At 47.9% G+C, this 21,445-nt stretch overlaps 1 protein-coding gene across 1 annotated transcript in view; it reads left to right on the forward strand.

Annotated features, from left to right (window-relative positions):
* LOC119178327 (uncharacterized) overlaps positions 1 to 21,445 on the forward strand; it is a 143,422-nt gene that overhangs the window by 108,822 nt on the left and 13,155 nt on the right. The window contains exon 4 of the mRNA XM_075887310.1: positions 3,559 to 3,673. Coding sequence (XP_075743425.1) covers positions 3,559 to 3,673 — 115 coding nt within the window. The remainder of the gene's footprint in view (positions 1 to 3,558; positions 3,674 to 21,445) is intronic.

Consider the following 21,445-nt stretch of genomic DNA (forward strand, 5'->3'; position numbering starts at 1 on the left):
GCCCCCGTTCTGCTACTGGTCGGCAAGCGGCACTTGATCTGGTTAGGCGGTTCTCGGTGCTGGTTGAGTGGCTAAGTACGAGATAGTTTTTATCTTTCGCCGTGTATTTGGTACGTTTTTCATTATTTCGTGCAGGATCATTTTCCTTTTCTTGATCTAGTCTTGAGGCTGTACTGATGCCTTGGAATTCTCCAGGTCAGCATTGTTCACTTCGGCGGCCTCTCTACAGAATGATGATTTAGCTCTTGACTTGTTTCTCCACAGTGGCGTGAGCAACATTTCCATCGCTCTAGTACCTTTTGGTGGACACTTCATTAAGCTCAATAACTCTAAGGCGACACGATTACATCTCCATGTCGTGACCTCAAACTACCAGAACTTAACCGACGTGCGGCAGTTTTATCGCGGTGGCATTGTATGTCAAACACCACATTAGCAATGTGTAAAAGATCTCCTTAGGTATTCTTCCTTTGCTTCGATCCCGGTGAGTGCGTATATACCGCAACTTCTCGCATACACTAAAGGCATTGTGCGTGGGGTTGACGCACAACTAAGCCCTGCAGACACGCTCAAGAAGCTGTCTGTGGCAGGTGTGGCGGCAGTTTACCGGTGCATTCGACTGGTTGACAACAAACGACATCCCACAGAGTCAGTGATTGCAACTTTTGCAGGTACGTCATGCCCTTCAAAAATTAAAGCATGGCCATTAGTATTTACAGCAGATCAGTTAGCGTCTCGCCCATTGCAATGTCAGAGCTGCTGGAGATTCGGGCATAGCTCTCGTGGCGGAAAATTAGAAGGTTGATGTCGGAGACGTGGTGAACACCACTTAGATTAAGATTGTAAGGCCCAAAATGACTTGTTTTGCTTGTGCGGTGAACACCACGTAGCTAATTTCGCAGAGTTCCCAATGCGCCATGAAGAAGTAGAAATTAAGATATCCTAGACAAAGAAGATGCTCTAGAAAGGAAGCCATTGCAGCTGTTAAGGAGAGAGCCCATGGCTAGCAGGTGTTACAGCACGTCATTCATTTTAGGATGATAATATTGCGCAGGCAGATGAGGTAGCGGTAGGAAGAGCTATCGCTACACTAAAGGACTGATTGGCAGCTACCATCTCCGAATGCGTAGCATAAGTTGTCGGTAATCAAATTACAAACTGTTGATCATAAGTGATCTGGGTAATCTTGAGCCCAATAAAATACTGACTGCCAGTGATGCTACTGCAGTATGTAATGATAAGGTGAATATCGTGAATAAGATCCAAGGCTCCTCAAAGTGCAAGACAAACGTTGTCCACGACCGATTGTTAGACCTAAATGTGTCTAATGAAGTCGAGCTTGATGCTCGGACCCAAAAACGCAGCCGGTCTCCGTTGAACCATGACGTTTCATGTTCCCTTCCGTCTAAACCCAAAAAGACTTCGTGTAGTAAAGTACTAAAAGAAAGTTTTTTAAAGCAAGTTATCTCCGCAACAATCCCTACACCAAAATTGCGTCCCTGAGAGTTCTGCAGTGGAATTGTTGCTTTCTATTTGCTGCTTTTACTGACTTATATTTCATGTGTGGTAAACTAAATTTATTTATTCTTACTTCAAAAACCTTCGATTGCTCCCGATACTAATCTTCACTTTAGGAATTACCATTTGTTCAGACTAGACCGTCCTACGAGAGGTGACAGAATAGTGACAATGATTTGGAGCAAACTTTACCACAAATTCAAACCGACGTTAAAGCTGCTCTCCCTGGCATACGAAATATTAGTTGTAGGCTTAACTCTCCCGAATGGGAGGTTTTGTCAGTAGTAAATGCTTACTTTTCTTCAAGCGTACACGGCACTCGACACATTAGATACTCTTCTTGTTGAGTCACAATCAGCGACTGAACAAGATGAAACATTAATGTTGTAGCTTGTAAAAGTTAAATCCAGTGCTGAAGAAGTATGACTGCATACGTATGTTTGGCTTCCCCATTTGTGACAAGAAATATGATTATCTTGGGCCCATTGCCACAACCAGCTGCCACACGTATCAGTTTTTACTCCCCATGTAATATGAACGGAGCTGAAGTCACCTGATAGTAAAATATTTCCTTCACACGTGGTCAAAGAGACAGCGTGTATAGTGACCCCAAAGCAGCAAAGTCCCCTTCAGGGCATTTTAAAAAGGCTGGGTAAGAAGGCAAGTAATTCATATTCCGAGAAACGGCAGAAACAATGACAGTGCGACACACAGCATCTTCAGGTTTCCTGCTCACATCGGGGCAATCGAGGGGGTTTCTCTGAACCTTAACAAGTATGCCCACGAGGCTGCGCGTTGCTTTACCGACCGTCGGATCGGCCACCATCGGATCGAGCGACTTTCCTCCTGGACACGGGGGCACTCCTAGCACGCACAATAACATAAACAAAATATTTTATATAGAAAGAAGACTCTTCCCGCCACCTCATACAAAGCTAAATAGACTGCAGGCGATTACGCTCAGAATCCTGCAAACCGACTCTTACCCAAATTCTGCGTTCCTTATTAGGATCTATCCTGAAATTCACACGAATAGTTCTTACGTGGTTTGCAGAGAGGATGCTACTTTGCCTCACATGCTCTGGGAGTGCGCGTCGCTGGGCCCGATCTCCAATAAGGAAGAGTGGGACACGCTCCTGCGGCCAGGATTTGGTCTTCTAAGACCAAATCCTGGCCAACCAGCGGGCACGTGATCGAGCCGGCCGGCTAGACTTCTCGGTTTGGTCGTGGGATTAGCCAGATGTGCGTTTCATGGTGTTTTCCCGGACCAAATAGAAGTTTATTCACTCACTCACTCACAAGACCCTCGCTTGCTAGTGTGGCTTTTGGTGCCTGCCACAAGCCCTGCACTGTCACCAAAGTTTGTTTTGAAGTGCCAGGGTCGCCACCATGTTGTGAAGCAAACGTCTCTCGTGAATTATATTTTTAACCCTTAGGACCATTTTCGGATAAACACCGCCGGCAGCGCAATGTTGTTCATGTCAAATGCTTATATTGTTGTTACGATCCACCTTTCTTCTGCCGCCGAAAAATCGCTCGGACGTTGCTTTTTCCCTGGGGTAAGGAACTGTACTGGACAGTAATGGGCACAGCGGGGGTGTGGCTTGAAGATGCCACCAAGCTGGTAATAGAGCTATTGTTCTGGTGTGATTATCAGGACCATGACTGCGTTGGTGATGTCGCGGTGATAGCGAAAACCCATTTAGCGTATCAGTGTTGCATCTATCGCTATAAATGAAAGCTCACACAAGATACATTGTCCCACAGGATGAGCTACAATAGTAAGATTGCATGAGCTCGAACGATACTGACAAGAGGGAAAACAAGAGGTGAAAATGTTTAACGCACATAGCAACTAAACAACCATACATGTTGCACCCCTCTCTCAAGAACACATTGCGGTGATCCATGTTTTGCGAAAACCGCCATCAAGACTTCCGCCTACCGGCATTCACTGTATGACTCTGTGTACAATACTTCTGAATTTATTTTATTATGCTAGTTGACCCTGTTTTCTTTTTCTCTTTTTCTTTTGTGCAGCGCTCCTGAACACTTACGAGTGCTGGAACATTGAAGTGTTCATCAGCTGCATCGAGCAACTCTCACTGATGACTGAGAGCTACGAGGCCTCGGAGCTGACAGATCAAGATTTGAAGTACGGCTGTTTTTGTTTGTTTGTTTGTTTTCATCTTCTAGATAGCTTCATAACTAAAATAACATTGACGTTTGCAGAGCTAGGTCTGCTTACGAAATTCGCACTTTGCTGTTGTTGTTAGGGAATGAACTGCTGTCGTCTCAGTATATCAGCATACTCTTAGGAGTGACGCCATTGTACTTTATCAATTGTTTGTCACCAACGTTGTTAGGGGCGAAGCTCCTTATAGCGGCACCCATTCATCCCGCGTAGTACGTAACCAGTCTTACGCTTTTACCTGCAAACAATTTGACCTCCAAGGTGGTGCCCGTGAAAAATTCCTTCTGTGCGTTGTTGAACAACAAAAATTAGTGCTCAATCTACATGCCAATAGCTGATAATGGGGTATGAGAGACAGGAGCATTCGGCTTTTAGTTAACGTGCACGCTGCGATCCCCATTAGCAGCCATTGCATGTATATTGAGCACTATCTGAAGGGAAAGGGTTGCTACGTTATACCCGCTGGGTATAACCACCTTAGTTTTAGAAAGGTTTAGCGAGCGTTGAGCCGCAGTGCCATGAATACAATGAACTAGTATATACCATGAACTCGAGGTGGTTAAAGGTGGGAAAATGACCCGAAGCGCAAGCTGTTAGAAAGTGTGCGTGTGCCACCTCTCGTTTAGTCCTTGGAATGTCCGCTGGATGGCGGTGTTTCTATATGGGGAATATAGGATGAAAAGATGCAAGATGGTGGTACTTGGAGTGTTGAATAGATGGACGAACGGGCACACAGACAGATGCCTGAATGGACGCATGAACGGACCCAGGGGCGGATGGACGCATGGACGGTCGCACAGACGGAAGGATGCAAGAACGAATGGACGGACGAATGCTTCGCTCGACTCTACATCATTCACTCCGTGGATATGCTGCCATTTTTTTTACTGTTTAAATAACCTCAAAACTCAAAGAGTGCTATGGTGATCTAAAGCAGAAAAATTTTTGGAATAGCCGCAGCACTAATGTGCAGAAAATGGAGTCAAATGAGACCAAGTCACTTGTGGTGCTATGATCGGTAGCCTTTAGTTACTCATCGTTTAAGAGTTACGTGCGGCTCCATTGAAGTGGTGCACCGGTAGACTTCCCGCTCGCTTTCCACTTGGATGGCCACGGCACGAACCGAGCTTTAAGTGGTGGTTTCGTTTGCTGCAGCTCTATTGATTTGCCCTTGTTTCTTAAGTGTAGCTTTCCTTGCGACGTATAGCTACAAAAGTTTACGATAGGTGAAATCTCGTTTAGAGTCTCGTGTTCGCTAAAGTCTTTTGCTGAATCCCGTGCGATAGTGCTGCAAAAAAAGGCGTTCTAGAGTCACTGTATGTGGTCCCTACGACCGCAGAGTTGCGCAGAGGTTCGCAATCTTACCTGGTCAGCAACCATAGTTACGCCACGAAGCCGCGCCCTATTTTTTCGGGCGACTTGCTTTAGCCTGTCGCCGATCGCCACTCGACGTGCCTGGCGTGTCAACGACCCGCGAAGAAAGAAGAAACACCTCTTTGCGGGACTGTGTCACGGGAGTTCAAAGCATTTTTTCGCCTCTCCAGCAGCGCAAAGGCGTAGTGTAGTCCCTAATAACATGCACCGCCGCTACATGCGCTGAAAGAGGGCAGTGGAATGAACGAGGCGGCTGCACCGCATGTCCGCTTATTCCTCGGCGAGTTGCAATGGTGGCAGCGCTGTAGTCGCATGGTACTGAAAATCCCAGGAGCGTCTGCATTGGGGGCGTGTGCACCGTAGCCAGCAGAAGCGTGTAATTGCTCGTTTTAAGTGTGTTATACGCATTCTTGAGCTTTATTCAGTGTATGCACAACTGCTACGTGTTATGATACACGAGTGAATATGCAGTAACGCCAAAACTGCGTCAAGCCATTCACTGTTTCAAGGGCCTGCGACCAAAAAACATTGTACAATCGAAATTTGCACGGATAAGCCTAGCTTCTCACTAAAGCAGCGCTACATTACAAGTAGCTTCTTCCGAACTACAAATAGAGGAGAAGTATCCAATCCACCATTAAATCACGCGGTTGTTTTGTTGGCTCTCTCTACGAGATCAGGAGCACAGTTCCTCATATGAGTCCACATGTGCTCGATTGTTTCATGAGAAATCCGAGTATAAGTGACGTTGTCACAACATTTATACTGGTGGCGACTCAATTTTATTATGCCAGTTTTGCAGAACATAATAATGCGTTCTGAAAGGCTTGTGTTGTTTTAACCGCGTGCTTCAGTGCTTCCTGTGCTTCTTTTATCTATGCATGCTCCAAGTGCTGATAATATCAGGAGGCAGCTAGGAAGCCTAGCTGAAGGAACACGTGTACCTCCGAGTCATGAACTCTACGCGATAGTGGTCATCTTAAACATAATAAAAAGTGCCAAATATATATATATATATATATATATATATATATTTATATAATACAATGTTTTGTATTATAAGTGTAGTTCTTTTATTTAGTGTCAAATGTGTAGGCAGGCAGCGGTGCATTTTGTTTTAGAAATTTTAACTTGTATAAGTACATTGCAAACACACTCACACACACACACACACGCACACACAATCCTTTATCAGGATTGAGGGTACAGTTTGTTGGTGCTCAGCTTTATATAATCTTGAATCATAGTGTGAGAGAAAGAGGAAAAAAAGCGAAAAAAGCGAAAAAACGAAGAAAAAAGAAAAAAAAGAACAAGGAAAAAATAAGAAAAAAAGGAGGATATAAGGTGGACTCCCCCGGGCACCCTCTTTCACTCTTCTTACTCCTTCCCCCTCCATCTCTCTCCCCTTTCTCGTTTTCAAATTTAGGATGTTTGCGGTCTGTGTATACACAGACCAATACACAGACCGCAAACATCGTAAATGTGGAAAGGAGGAACGGAAGAGAGATGGGGGAAGGGAAAAAAGAGTGAGAGGGGGTGCCTGGGGAAGTCCACCTTATATTCTCCTTTTTTCTTTTTTCTTTTTTTTTTCATTTCTTTACTTCATTTTCTTTTTTTTTTCGCTTTTTTCCTGTTTCTCTCACACTATGATTCAAGATTATATAAAGCTGAGCACCAACAAACTGTACCCTCAATTCTGATAAAGGCCAGCTTCTAGGCCGACACGTCGAAATGAACCACGTTGTGACCTATATATATATATATATATATATATATATATATATATATATATATATATATATATATATATATATATATATAAATATATATATATATATATATATATATATATATATATATATATATATATATATATATATATATAGACATAGGTGTTTCCTGCCCACGGCTTGTTATTTTTTCATCCACTTTTCTTTCTTCTTATTTAGATTCCATTAGTTCTAATAACTTCCCCTGTACATTCCTTGGCATTACTGTTTGTTAGATCTCATTAATATTGTGTTAAAACACAAAAAACGAGCCCTTAGGTAACACTGCTTTCCCATATATATATATATATATATATATATATATATATATATATATATATATATATATATTCTTCGCAGTGCATGGTTAAATGTAGCATATTGTCACGGGGTCGTGACGTGGCTCAAGGCTGGAGACTGGATTGTCAGATCAAACTGTTCATTTGGGTGAAACTGTGCACGGAACGGAAAGTCGGGTTAAAGTAGCAGACTTGCACTGATAGTGGCGAGCGGAGCCTCAGACATCGGTCAACCACTGCCAAGCCGCGAAGCGTGTCAGCATTTATACTGTTGCCATTGAATATTCTAGCGTTATCACTAGCGGTGACGTAGGTTCCAAAATGATCTGTATTTCTTCTCAAGTGGGCGGAATATCAAGAAAACAATTTGCTGCAGTCCCGAAATTTCTCGAACAGTGCATGTGCGGTTCGCGCTGAGAATTACATACAGTTTAACGTGGTGATAACAAATTTTGTGGCAGAGACGTGGCATTATTCAGGAACTCTACTGCTGTCTAAAGCCCTTTGATCTGGAAAGTAGCGACAATCTCCTCCGCGCCCGTATTTTCTTCCTCGTTTCTCGGAATTCTGCACTTCTTTGGTCGGCGTAGTGCGCATGGTACGCAGAACCTACCAGCGCGTCGCCGAAGCTGCATTCTCAATCTTTGCAAACGATCGTTGCAATGAAAGTCAGCTTCCTATAGAGAATGGCAAAAGAGATATTGTCGGCATTTAGTGTACCCATCCTCTTCATCTGTACAATATCATCCTAGTTAGTTCAACGTAGCTGTCTGCTGCTGGTTCCTCAGGCCTAATAAAGGTCTTCCAAACCAAGACTTCATACGTGGTGGAGGGTGCTGTTCGACCCCCCGTCGCCATCTAGACCGCTAGATTCCCTGGAGCTACGTTCAGGTCACCACTTAGACCAGCTGTCCGGAAATATTTCGCAGCAAGATAAGGTTGTTGCTGCAGTCATTCCCACCCCACCACAGCGTGCCACGCCTTCTCACGTCATTAGCAGCCTCCAGCGTGAACCCCATCCTTTCGCTGGTATGCGCTGGGAAAATGTGGAAGAATGGCTGGACGATTTCCAACGTGTCGGTGCGGCGAACTGGTAGGATAAGACCTACAAACTCACTCACGCCTCATTCTACCTCACAGATGTCACGAAGACGTGCTTCTTTGACCACCTAATCTGCATCCCCGACTGGCCAGTCTTGAAATATCAGATTCGCCATGTCTTTGGCACACCAGCTGTTTGTTCAGCTTTCGCAACGAAAGCTCTCGCGGCTAGGAAACAGCACATCGGGGAGTCGTATACATCTTACATAGAGGATGTTCTTTCACTTTGCCGCCGGGTTGATCCATCAATGACAGAGTCAGACAAGGTGCGACAGCTTCTAACGGGAATCGCACCCATCGCATTCGATGCCCTTGCAATGCAGAATCCGGCTACCGTTGCTGACGTTGCGACCACCTGTCAGCTCCTCGAAGAACTTGCATCTATGCGTCTACAACGAGACAGTGATGCGGCCCGTAATACGACTGATCCAAATCGCCCCGCCGCGGTGGTCTAGTGGCTAAGGTACTCGGCTGCTGACCCGCACGTCGCGGGTTCGAATCCCGGCTGCGGCGGCTGCATTTCCGATGGAGGCGGAATTGTTTTAGGCCCGTGTACTCAGATTTGGGTGCACGTTAAAGAACCCCAGGTAATCTAAATTTCCGGAGCCCTCCACTACGGCGTCTCTCATAATCATATGGTGGTTTTGGGACGTTAAACCCCACATATCAATCAATCTGATCCAAATCTGCAAAACAAAATAAGAGCGAATATACGCAAAGAATTAGGATCAATGGGATTCACACTACCTTCAGTGTGTCCCATTCAGTCTTCTTCAAGGTCATTGCGGGATGTCATTAGGGAAGAGCTCACGTCCATGACCCACATGGCCAACCTGCAGCCCACTGTCTCTCAAACTCTCCCATCGTTCCCGCACACCGCCGCTGCGCCACCAGACACCATCAGCTCGACGTCCTCGCCATGAACGTACGCGTCGGTTGCTGCCACAGCTCCCACGAGCTTTCCCACGAGCTTTTCATCACCACCACCTGAGCCGTCATCTGTCCCTCTCACTGCTCTCTCTCCCGGTGCAATTAGCGCAAGCTACTACCCTCCTTATCGACCCACTCGGCCTACTTGCTATTATTGCGGCTATCGTGGTCACATTTCACGCTTTTGCCGCAAGCGCCAGCAAGACGAGTGCCGAGGGTATGACATACGCGAACGGGACTATACCGCAGGGGCCTTGTACCAGGGCCGCCGTTATTCGTCAACGCCGCGTCGGTCTCTATCTCCGCCAGCATCGGGTGAACTGCGCCGTTGTCACTGATCAACTCGACGCCTTTCACCGTCGCCCTACCGTCGCTCCTCTTCTCTTCTTCAGCCTGCCTCTTGCTTCTCAACGTCGTCCGGAAAACTAAGCTAGGCAGTTTTTGGAGGACAAGCTGCATTCCAACACAAGACTCCCATTACTCCAGCACGCCCTTACATTATGATTTCAGTCAGAGTTGAGGTAGTGGACGTTGATTCTTTTGGTGGACAATGCAGCTACGTTTTCGATTATTCGTGCTGATTTTTGTGCCCGTCTTTAAAAAGTAAAAATGCCTTATGATGAACCAACTCTGGTTACAGCCCAGGGAAAAACGATTCGCTCTTCCGCTCTCTGTACTGCCCGTGTGCTAATCAACGACCTTCTTCACCATATAGAATTTGCTGTGCTATCCCCGTGCTCCCACTGACTCATTTTAAGCTCGGACTTTCTTTCATCTGCCATGACAACTTGTCGTCCATCTTACTGACAAAGACCACTTGCTCACCGACAAAATCTACACGCCAAATAGATTCATCGCTGCTGTAGACATCGAGCTACCACCACACGAACAGCAATTAGTCTTAGTTTTGTCCAACAACGTCGACTCTGGTGACATTTTGGCCACTTCGTCGCCCTGTTGCCTTAAAAGGCATTGCTCCCACATCAGGCATGGCTCGCTTCAACAATGAATCAGTTGTCCTCACTGCAACGAACATAACACAAGATTACAATTTACTCATTTGTTGGAAAACCATGCGAACTTTTTTGACGTCTATTCATCCACCCTTGGCCAGACAACCGCTACAGCACATCGTATGCAGACCGACGCAACATCTATTGTGCACCGCCGTCCGTACGGCGTCTCTCTAGCCGAACAAAAATCAATTAGGAAAACTAAGACGATATGCTGCAACGGGAGATAAATCGACTCTCAACAAGTCCTTGGTCTTCTCCCATCATTCTGGTGCGTAAAAAAGACGGTGCGGTATGATGTTGCATCGATTACCGGTCGCTCATTAAGATCACTAGAAAAGACGCATCGACGACGCCCTCGATTTTTTACAAGGCGCTGAATTTTTTTCGAGCCTCTACTTGAGTTCTGGCTATTGGAAAATCCCCATGCACGAAGAAGATGAAGAAAAAACTGCGTTTGCAATCTCGGATGGCCTATACGATTCAATGTAATGCCGTTTGGTCTATCTAATGCACCCGCAAATGTTGAACGCATGATTGACACCGTGCTGCTTGGCCTGAAATGGTGAACTTGCTTATGGTACCTAGACGACATTGCTGTCTTTTCATCGACGTTTCATCAACATCTGCAACGCTTGGATGAGGTCCTAACTTGTCTTGCGGGCGCTAGTCTTTAAATGAACACCAAGAAGTGCCATTTCACCAGCATATCTATCAAAGACCTCAGTCATGTCGTGAGCAAGGACGGAATTCGTTCAGACCCTGATAAAACTGCTGCGGTGCTTCACTTAACCTCATCTGACAAGCCGAAATATTCGCGAAGTTTTCTTGGTCTCGCCTTTTACTTTCGGCGATTCATGGAATATTTTTCCTCTATAGCCGCACCCCTCCATAAACTTCTTGCTTCTGGTATGCCCTTGAACTGGTCTCAGGAATTTAAATCGACTTCCGACATGCCCTCACAACCGACCTTGTACTTTCCCGTTTTCACGATGCTGCAACGACCTGTCTGCACACAGATGCTAGCAGCCGAGGTTTAGGATCCGTGCTCCTGCAACGCCACGAAGCTTTGCGAGAGCGGGTCGTTGCATACGCCAGCCACGTCCTCTGCGCAGCCGAGAGGATCTACACTATCATCAAGCAGGGGTGTCTCGCCATGTTTTCGCCAGTGCCGAAATTTCGTCCCTATCTGCACGGCCACCATTTCACCATTGTGACCGACCACCATGCCTTATGTTGGCTTTCGACAGTCAAGAACTTGTCCGGACGCCTCGGCCGCTAGATTCTACGCCTCCAAGAATATGATTTTGACATTCTTAACAACTGTGGCAGAAAGCGTAGTGACGCCGACGCTTTTTCTCGCTGCACACTACCAGCGGCTCTACTTCGTGTTTCCGCAATCACTTCGCACAACACACCCTCAGAGTCCACGTCTACAGCGGTTCTCTCTCTTGCCTCTGTAGACCAGCTACCTTCGAATGACCACCACGATTTTCCTTCTCGACATCTGGCTGACCTGTACTGTCGGTGTATTATAGGTTACCTCAGTGGCAGTTCCCGTCCACCTAATGTGAGGCTGCGTCACCAACTTTCGCAATGCAATCTGTATAACTCGGTGCTGTACCGCCAAATTTACCATCCTGACAGTCAGCGCTGAGTTCCCGTTTTACCCCGATCGCTTCGGTCCGAAGTCCTCAGAGCGCTTTATGACAATCCTACTGCTGGCCACCTTGGTTACAATAAAACCTACGATCACCTGTGAAGTCGGTTTTACTAGCCAGGCATTACCTCTTGCGTAGCTCGGTACGTCGGGTCCTTCACCACCTGTCAATGTAGAGTACTACCAATATCTGCTCCCGCCTGTACACTACAGCCTCTTCCGTGCCCAGTGACACCATTCGAAGTTGTAGGCGTCGTTCTTAATGGCCCCCTTTCAGTCAGTGCTGCTGGAAACCGGTGGATAGCAACAGCCGTTGACCATTTGACGTGCTACGCCTAGACGGCATCTGTCTCTACTGATTCAGCTTCTGAAATTCCCGAGTTCATCCTCCGAGCCATTATACTGCGCCATGGTGCTCCACGTGTATTGCTCAGTGACCGTGGAAGAGCCTTCCTCTCACAACTAGTGAACGAACTGCTTCACACCTCCGGCACAACTCACAAGACTGCCCTTGGTTATCATCCCCAGACTAGCGGCCTCACTGAGTGATTCCACCGCACTCTTGCTGACATGATCGCCGCCTATATTCAACCAGACCACAATGCTGGGACGTAGTTCTACCATTCGTCACTTTCGCCTACAATACAGCCATTCAGCGGACAACCGGCTGCTCGCCATTTTACCTAGTTTATGGACGCTTCCCTACTTCTTTTCTGGGCGTCTCTTTTTTACCTGCCAAGCGAATTCATCTCCATCCTCTTCAGAGGAATACGTTTCACGACTCACACAGTGCTGCCAACGTGCTCGTATAAACACTGAAGCCCGACAGCAAGACAGAAAGCTAGTTTATGATGAACCGCATCGTGCTGTACCCTTCCAACCTAGAGACGAAGTGCTCCTCTTGACGCCTATTCGCACAGCGTGTTTGTGGGACAAATTTCGGCCACAGTTTGTCGGGCCGTACACAGTTCTCGAAGAGACTTCAACAGTGCGTTATCGCGTGACGCCACTTGTAGCCCCCGCACTTCGCCGTTATTGAACTACCAAGGTCATCCATGTCTCCCGTATGAAGCTTTTCATGTGACGTTCTTTGTCCCCATGACTTGCCGCGGCCAAGCTGGCCGCTCTCACGTGGGGAGAATTAGTGTCGGCATTTAGTATATCCATCCTATTGATCTGTACATTATTATCTTGGTTCGTTCATTGTAGCTGTCGGCTGCCGATTCTTAGGGCCTAATAAAGGTCTTCCAAACCAAGAATTCATAGTATATTTAAAAAGTTCGATGAATACTGATGAAAACGATTTTTAAAAAGTAAGTACCAGCGATGAGCTGAGCAGTTCACCTCCCTATAGCTGCTTTGGCTGTTGTTAACACGTGTACCCGCCATGGTGGCTCCTTCGTTATAGTGCTGCACAGGTAACCATCACTGGTCGCGCGCAGCGGGTTGGGAGTCCTCCAGGTGTCTGAAGCTTTGCAACCCAACGCCACGGCATCGCCCGAAGCCCTCGTGCACCCATTGGAATCTACTGGGTGGCTGGCCGGCACTGGGCCTAAACCAGGTACCTCCCATAAGGGCAGCTCTCGCCCAAGAGTTTCACCCCCACTGCGGTTGGTCTGCTGACCCGCAGGTTGCGGAATTTCATCCCGGCCGTGGCCACTGCATTTTCGATGGAGGTAAAAATGCTTGGAGCCATGCGCTTACATTTCGGTGCGCGTAAATGTACCCCAGGTGGTTAAAACTTCCGGAGCCCTCCACTACAGCACTTATCATAATCATATAGCAGTTTTGGGACTTCAAACCCCATCAATTATTATTATCTCACGAACTGCGCTATTTATTAGACGCATACAGTAGAATTTCTTCCTTAACTGTGGTTGATTGGGAGCTGAAGGAAGCTCATGGAATTCAATTGATCGACGTGAGCAGGCCTGACGCCTTTCTGTACTGATGCCGCTGTCAGACACGTTCGCACATGCATACATACATACATACATACATACATACATACATACATACATACATACGCGCATACACACGTGATACACGCGTGACGCACGTAAATACATACGCCGAGCACACACATGCGAAACAGACCCCTCCATATGGACACGCGTGCAAGAACATACATACACATGCGCATACGCACACAATCCAAAGACGCGGGCGCATACATGCGCACGCTTTACACACGCATGCAAGCGCGTACAGCTGCGCTGATTTCTGTGCCATGGCACATACACACGCGTGAATACGCAGGAACGCACGCGCATGCGCCCATATACACACACATTCCGGAACACGAGCTCATATGCCCTTGCAATTACTCCGAAGCAGAAACGCACGCAGGCACACACATGCACACATGCACACACGTGTGAATAGAGATCCTTAAACGCATACTCGCGCAGGCGCCAACATGCACACACACATACACAAGCAATCGCATTGACATGCGCCCACATTCACTTGTCCCCACCCACGTACTCACACACACACACAAACACACACACACACACACGCACAATCACTCACTCACGCACTCACACACACACGCACACACACACACACATCGCATACGCGTAATCGTATAACTGGAGCGTTCAACGCACGCGTGAGGAACGAGAAGCTGGCGAAATTTGCTGACGTGAGCTTTTCCTGACGTCAGGGACAACTGACTAAGTGGTAACACACGTCCCAGCCATTTAGCGCTGTGGGTGTGCTGGCTCCGGGAAAGAGGGAGGGGGAGGGGACAGAGGAGGTCGGCGCCACGAGTGTGTGGAGGCCAATACAAAAAGTTGCATTGCCACGTGCTTTTTTATTTCCCTTTTGTTTCATTTGATTTTCGTGGGGTGAGCTAGCGGCTTGGCGATCAGTGAAAATCATTTGACGAAACACCACTGATAGGCGCATAATCAGAGGAATCAGCGCACGGCCTTCATATCAGATGGTGGCGGGAAATCGACGATAGCGGCTGTTTTCAGCGGGTCGGGAAAGATTTTAGACTTGCTTACCACGTACGTGCCCCAAGAACAAGAGCTCCTCGTGCGCGAAGTGGCACGTCTTTGACTTATGGGTGAGTCCAGAGGTCTTGATAGCTTGAAGTACCGCTTCAAGGTGCAGGATATGCTTGTTAAAGCTCAAGAAAAACACGATGACGTTTTCAAGTACACGAGGCAAGTTTGCAATTTCAGTCCAGCGAGCTCGGTATCCGTAACACGCTGAAACGCCGCTGGCACCAGGCAAAGACCAGAGAGAGAGAGCGAGAGATTAACTTTATTTAAAAATATCCTGGGTAGCTGAAAAAGGGCCCTTCCGACCCTTAATTGAACCCGGAGGCTCCGCCCAGGATGGCGTTGGCAGCCGAAGGTATGTAGCGATGTCCCGGGCCCTCTGGGCCGCCTGTAGTTGCTGCTTGTATTCATTGCTCTTGCGGGCTTCCTGCCAAGCCTCTTGGGTATTCAGTTGTGCTGCGCTGTGGGTAGGGCACAGCCAGAGCATGTGTTCGAAATTGCAATAGGGATGGTTGCAAAGGGAGCATGTGGGTGGTGTGTCGGGGTCGACTTTGTGTAAAGTGGATGGTGTTATGTACGTACGTGTTTGCAATCTTCTTAGAGTTAGAGCTTGGGCTTTGTCAAGTTTTGGGTGCCGTGCTGGGAATGCACGTTTTTGTCTCCAGTAATGTGAAGATATCTCGTGGTATGTGAGTGATTTGTCCTGGCTGTAGAGAATTTCGTACCACTCACCCATCGAGGGGTCGTTGTCCGTGGCGCGGCGCGTGAGCTCACGCGCCAGGCGGTTGACCTCTTTGTTGGGATTGCAGTGGTCGAGTCCCGGTAACTGTCCCATGTGGGCTGGGAGCCAGAATACGTAGATATGAGCTTTCTCTTCTTTAACAAGAGTTTCTTTGCTCTCGTACTCTCTTATTGCGTTGACGGTGAGTTTTCCAGTGCTTCTAGCTACTAGGCCAGCCGCGAACGTTTGTGCCGCCGTCTCTTAGAGTCTGTGTATATTGTGGAGTAGGCTTCGCAGCTTCGCAAAGCTAGCGCGATCGCAATTTCCTCTGCTTCGTGGACATGGCTTGTTTGGACCGTTTCCGCGTTCGTGAGGTTTCCGTCTATATCAAATACCGCTATCGCGAACGCCCCCCTGCCCTAGTAGAGGGCGGCATCTACGAATAGCACGTGCGTGTTGTGTTTTTTTGCCTTGTTTATGAGCGCCCTCGCTCTGTCCTTCCTTCGCCCTTTGTGGAACGTTGGGTGAACGTTGCGGGGGATTGGCGCAACCCTGGCGTGTTTCCTCACCTCATTACCAAGTTGTGTTTTTTCTCTGGTTAAAAAATTGGGCAAATGCCTGCGTCTCGTAGGATGAGATGGCCTGCCTGCGTCAACGACAGGCGTGCGATCTGTGCCACTCTCTCAGCCTCAAAAATTTCTTCAGTGGTGTTGTGCAGACCAAGTTGCTCGAGTTTCTCGTCGCTCGTGCTATTGGGCAAGCCGAGTGCCGTTTTCAGTCTCTTGCGGAGCATGGAGTTCACCTTTTTGATTTCAGCCTTCGTAAGTTTCAGAAACAGGAACGCGTATGCTACGTGACTTACGAGAAAGGCGTGATACGCCTTCATGATATTGTCTTCTAGGAGGCCGGCTCTCTTGTTGGCGATACTAGCAATGCCTCTTGAAAAATTGTTTGTACTTTTTTCAAGGCACTTCAGTGCTTCTTTGTTGTGGCCCTCCTTGGCACTTAACGTTAGCCCTAGTTCTTTGACCGTATATATTTGCGGTATCGTTTGGTTGTTCTCAGCTTTGAGCACTACTTGCTGCTCCTTTTCACTCGAATATTGTTGAGGATGAAAGAGCTTAGAGTAGATTTAATGCGGGACAGTGCGAGTCCAGTTGGCTTCAGAAAGTGTTCAGTTGTAGTCAATGCTTGTTGAAGGATTCCTTCCAAGGCACCATATGAGTGGCCACATGGGACCGATATGGTAATATCATCCGCATATATGGCATGGTGCACGGATTGGATTTGAGCCAACTTCTCCGACAACCTGTGCATCGCCACATTAAAGATCATTGGCGAGAGCACTGACCCTTCTGGGGTGCCGATATTTCCGAGTCGTTCGGGTTCGCCGCATTGCTTTCCTATCCGTATGGTGGCGGTTCGGTTCGCCAGAAAGCCTTTAATGTAGTTGTAGAATTTCTCGCCAAGGTTCATGTGTGATATTTCACCCAGTATGTGTTCATGTTTTACGGTGTCAAAGGCCTTGGCGAGGTCTAAGGCTAATATGGCTTTGGGCGTGTGAAGGAGGCCGTAACATATGTGTTCTCTTAACAACACCATGGCGTCCTGTGTGGACAGTGCCCTGCGGAAGCCAATAATGTTGTGTCGAAAGAGCCCATTTCTTTCAATGTGGACCGTGATACGGTTGAATATTGCATGTTCAGCTACTTTTCCAACGCAAGATGTGAGTGATATGGGCCTTAAGTTATCGATGCTCAGCGGTTTTCCAGGTTTCGGGATGAGCGAAACCTGGGCACTACGCCATTCTTTGGGCAGGGTACCCGTTTCCCATGCCTCATTTATCTTATTATTAATGATTACAATTGTTTCATCGTCTAGATTCCGTAGCAGTTTATTGTCGATTCCATCTAGCCCTGGCACCGATCTTCCATTGCGTTGTTGTAGAGCGTACCGTATTTCAGCTTCACTGAATGGTTCGTCTAGCTTTTCTTGTGGTCGACCTTCATATGAGGGGCTTTTGTTTTCCCAGGCTACTGCTTTGCTTTCCAGTGGGAGATATTTTTGGCCTAGCGTTTTGAGGAGAGCTTGGGATCCACCACTATCCTGGGCGTGCTGGAGTTTGCAGTTGGGTGCCGCCTCTGGTAGGTTTGTCGCTGTCTGCCATAAGGTGTTTGAGCAGGCCCCATTTGCTTCCCTTCCTCATTTTGCCACATGCTTCGTCACATGTGTTGTTCCACTGCTTGGCGCAGAGCGTTTTGGCGTGAAATTTGATTTCGCAGCCAAGGTCCGCCATTTTTGTGCGTAAGTGTCTGTTGAGCTTGTTTTTACGCCACGCTTCTTTTAGGTCATGTTTTTTTCTGCAGCAAACTGGCCAGGTGAGAGTCCATTACCTGGATGGATTCATCAGTCTCGACATCTTTGGTGGCCGCATTCGCTGCCATTTTTAATTCATTTAAGAGGGCTTTAGATGATAGTTCTGTATTGCCCTTCTCCTCCCGTATTTTACGAAACTGATCCCAGTCTGTTATTTTGAACTCTCTTGGCGCTTTCGCCTCGTTCTCAACGGTAATTTCCAGAACGCAGGGGTCGCTACCTAGGTCTTCGGCAAGGTTATCCCAGGTTGCTCTGACGTTCTTGGTGAAGGTTAAGTCCGACATTTTGTCCCGCTGTACCGAATTACCTTTTCTTGAAGGGAGGGCAAGGTTGTTAATCAGCTGCAGGTCCAACGCATTCGCGCTTTCTGCTAACTTGGTGCCTTTGCCTTCGCTTTTTAAGTATCCATATTCGGTACTCCTGACGTACAAATCACTCGCTACTATGAGCGGATTGTCACCCGCCAATTTTACCGCCGAGGTAAGCAGCCTGTTGAAATCGCTTTTCTTATCTGATGGAGGACTGTAAACATTGAGCACAAAGATGCTTCTTTTAACAGCCCTGTGTGGTAAGATTTCCACCAGGACCATTTCCAGGCCTTTTTTGTATACGAAAGTCGTCTCTTTCGCCAACATTATGTCCTTCCGGATGAAGGTAGCCACTCCTCGCGTCTTGTTCTACTCGGGGTGTGGGGTCGGCCTGGCTACCCTGTACCCCTGAATGCCAATGATTTTAGCAGTTTTGCTTTCTCCACATTCCTGTAGCAATATTATATGCGGCTTTATTTTACAGGCTAGCAATAGTTGTGTTAGCGCTGCTTTGCGTTTCTGAAGTGAGTTACAGTTTCACTGCCAGATCTTAATCTCGTTACGGTAAGCAGCCATTATGGCTTGGTAGCTTGTGTGCGTCGGGGCTCGTTATTTCCGCGAGATTGCGCGCTTTGACTGGTCGGAGTTTAGCTCTAGAAGTTATGCTCGGCACGCTTGCCGTAACCGCTGGTTTGTCCGCGCTTATGTTCTGAGGAGCACCTGCCACAGGTGGGTTGGCTGCCATCTTTTCCAGGCTCGCGAGCATCTTGTCAGCTTTGTCAGTGTAAGTCTTAAAAGTTTCCATGAACTTGGCAAGCGTGTTCGCCAACGTGTCGATTTTGTCGTTGAGCTTAGCTGTCGCAGATTCGACATTTGTCAGTGGGGCTTCTTTTTCTATCGAGACCATCTCGATCGCCTCCGTCGTGTCGCTGTCGCTGTCTACGGCTTTGCGTTTGTGTGTGTTGTGGATCGTTTGTTGTGAGCGTATTGTCGGTGGTGCCAGTGAGCTCGACAGATTAATTCCGTGGCAGCTCTCTATTCTAGCTATTAAGGCCCGGGGCTCTTCAAGCTCCTTCTTGAGGGCCCTGTTTTCTTGTTCAAGCGCTACAATACGAAAATCGGGAGCATGCTCTGGCTGTGCCTTACCTTTGGGCTGGCTACTTGTGCTTCGTGATTCACCAGCAACCCTGCTGGCCCAGGAGCCATCGTTCGGCTGCGTCTACTGTGTGGCTGTTGGTCTCGTTCTTGATCGGGATCTGGAGCACTCCCAGGCGGTTTTCGGATCCCCACAGGGTCGAGGGGCGCCCTCCGGAACGAAAACGCCCTCTGGATCTAAAACGACTTCTGGATAGGGAACGCCCTCTGGATCGGGATCTCCCCCTGGATGAAGAACGGTGATGGACGCTCGAGGCGTTCTCCTGTCCCGGCACCTGATTGTGGCAGCGTTCCTTAAACGTGACAGATGCTGGTGTGTCTTGACGTTGTTGTTCTTGCCACTCTTGCTTTTGCGTCTTCTTCTCCTTCTCACTATTTATGGAATGTGGAAGCATCTTTTGCATTCGCGATCTCAGGTGGGGTGATTGCCATCACAAAGGTTGCATTTCGGTTCGCAGTGATGCACGCCGTCTTCTTGTAGCGTTTCACTGCAGTTGTGACACGATTTGGATGCACGTTAAAGAGCCCCATGTGGTCAAAATTTCCGGAGTCCTCCACTACGGCGTCTCTCATAATCACATGGTGTTTTTTGACGTTAAACCCACAAATCAATCATCTGCAGTTGTGACATTTCTTGCCCGTTGCGCTTGTGTGCCGGCAAACCTTGGCGCGATGGCCGACTCCTCCAGACGTTCTGCAAACATCGACTTGGCGCTTGTAGAGCGAGCAGGAAACCATGGCGGTTCCACATATCACTGTGTTCGGAACGCGCAACCCCTCAAAGAGGATTGTGACGACTTTTGTCTTTTTAATGCGTCTTGTCTCGATGGCAGTGGGATTTCGGTCGTGCACAATCAGGCGTTTTAGCGTTGTGTCGTCAAGGGAGAGGTCAACATTCTTGATGACGCTCTTGCATGTATTATCTGGTGCGGCGACGTATGCGGCAACTTCGAACGGGCCTTTGTTTGTGTGCAGTTTCTGCATGTTCACGTATGATGTAGCATTATTTTTGTACGGCATAGAAATAACAATAATGTTTTGCATATTGTTGGGGCAGATCGTGTCCTCCCGTACTTGTTCGTCGGTGATCTGGGCGGCCATGATGACGGCTCTCACCAGCAGAACGAGGTCGACTCGGGCTACGTCCAATCCTCCTCTGGGTCTCATAATTACCCTGAACTGGTCCTTGGGTAGGTGGGGTTGCCTGGAAGTGGATACCACACGGTTTAGTGCCGATTGACTTTTTTTAAAGCCCCTGGGTGCTTCGGCGGGTTGCTGTGCTCGACCGTCCGAGCGGCCAGCTTCTTGTTCGGTGGAGTAGTCTGTCTCCGCGCTTACTTCAATTCCCTCCACAGTTATGGTGGAAGGCATTATCAGTGCCTGGTTGTCGGCTGCGCCGTACGGAGGTTGATCCAGCAGCTACCCCGTCTGGCCGAGCCCTTGGCTACATGTAACGGCCATTCTCCTCGCCAACCCTAGGTGTGGTTAGTGTTAGCGGGGACGCTCACCACGTCGCAACTTTAAAGTCCAAAAATATGTGTAAGAGTTCACTCACCGCCAAAAACTGCGTCTCCACTAAAACCACAGAGCTTGCTTGTTCGAATAAGCACAAAGCCAAGTGATCTTAGAGCAAAGAAATGACCGAAAACATTTAGAAAAGCGGGAGCCGACGTTTTCACGTCCGCGCTCCTCGACGCCACCTAGCGATCTCCCTCCGAGCAAAAACCAAATGGCATAACTCAAATCGAAGAGGCCATCTGATGTGATGAAGGTAGTCGTTTCTTGATCACTCTCGTCAACCTCAATTTGCCAATTGCCGGTCTTTATGTCCACCGACCAAATGTACTTCGCGCTATAGATTCAATTCAGGTCGTCGTCTATACGTGAGAGTGGGTACACGTCCTTCTTCGTGATTTTGTTCAGACGGTGGCAATCGATGCAAAAACGTAGGGTGCCGTCCAACGTCTTCACTAATACCACGGCTGACGGCCACGGACTGTTAAACGGTTGAAT

This window comes from Rhipicephalus microplus, chromosome 1 (genome assembly GCF_043290135.1).
Source record: "Rhipicephalus microplus isolate Deutch F79 chromosome 1, USDA_Rmic, whole genome shotgun sequence".
Taxonomy (NCBI): Eukaryota; Metazoa; Arthropoda; class Arachnida; order Ixodida; family Ixodidae; genus Rhipicephalus; species Rhipicephalus microplus.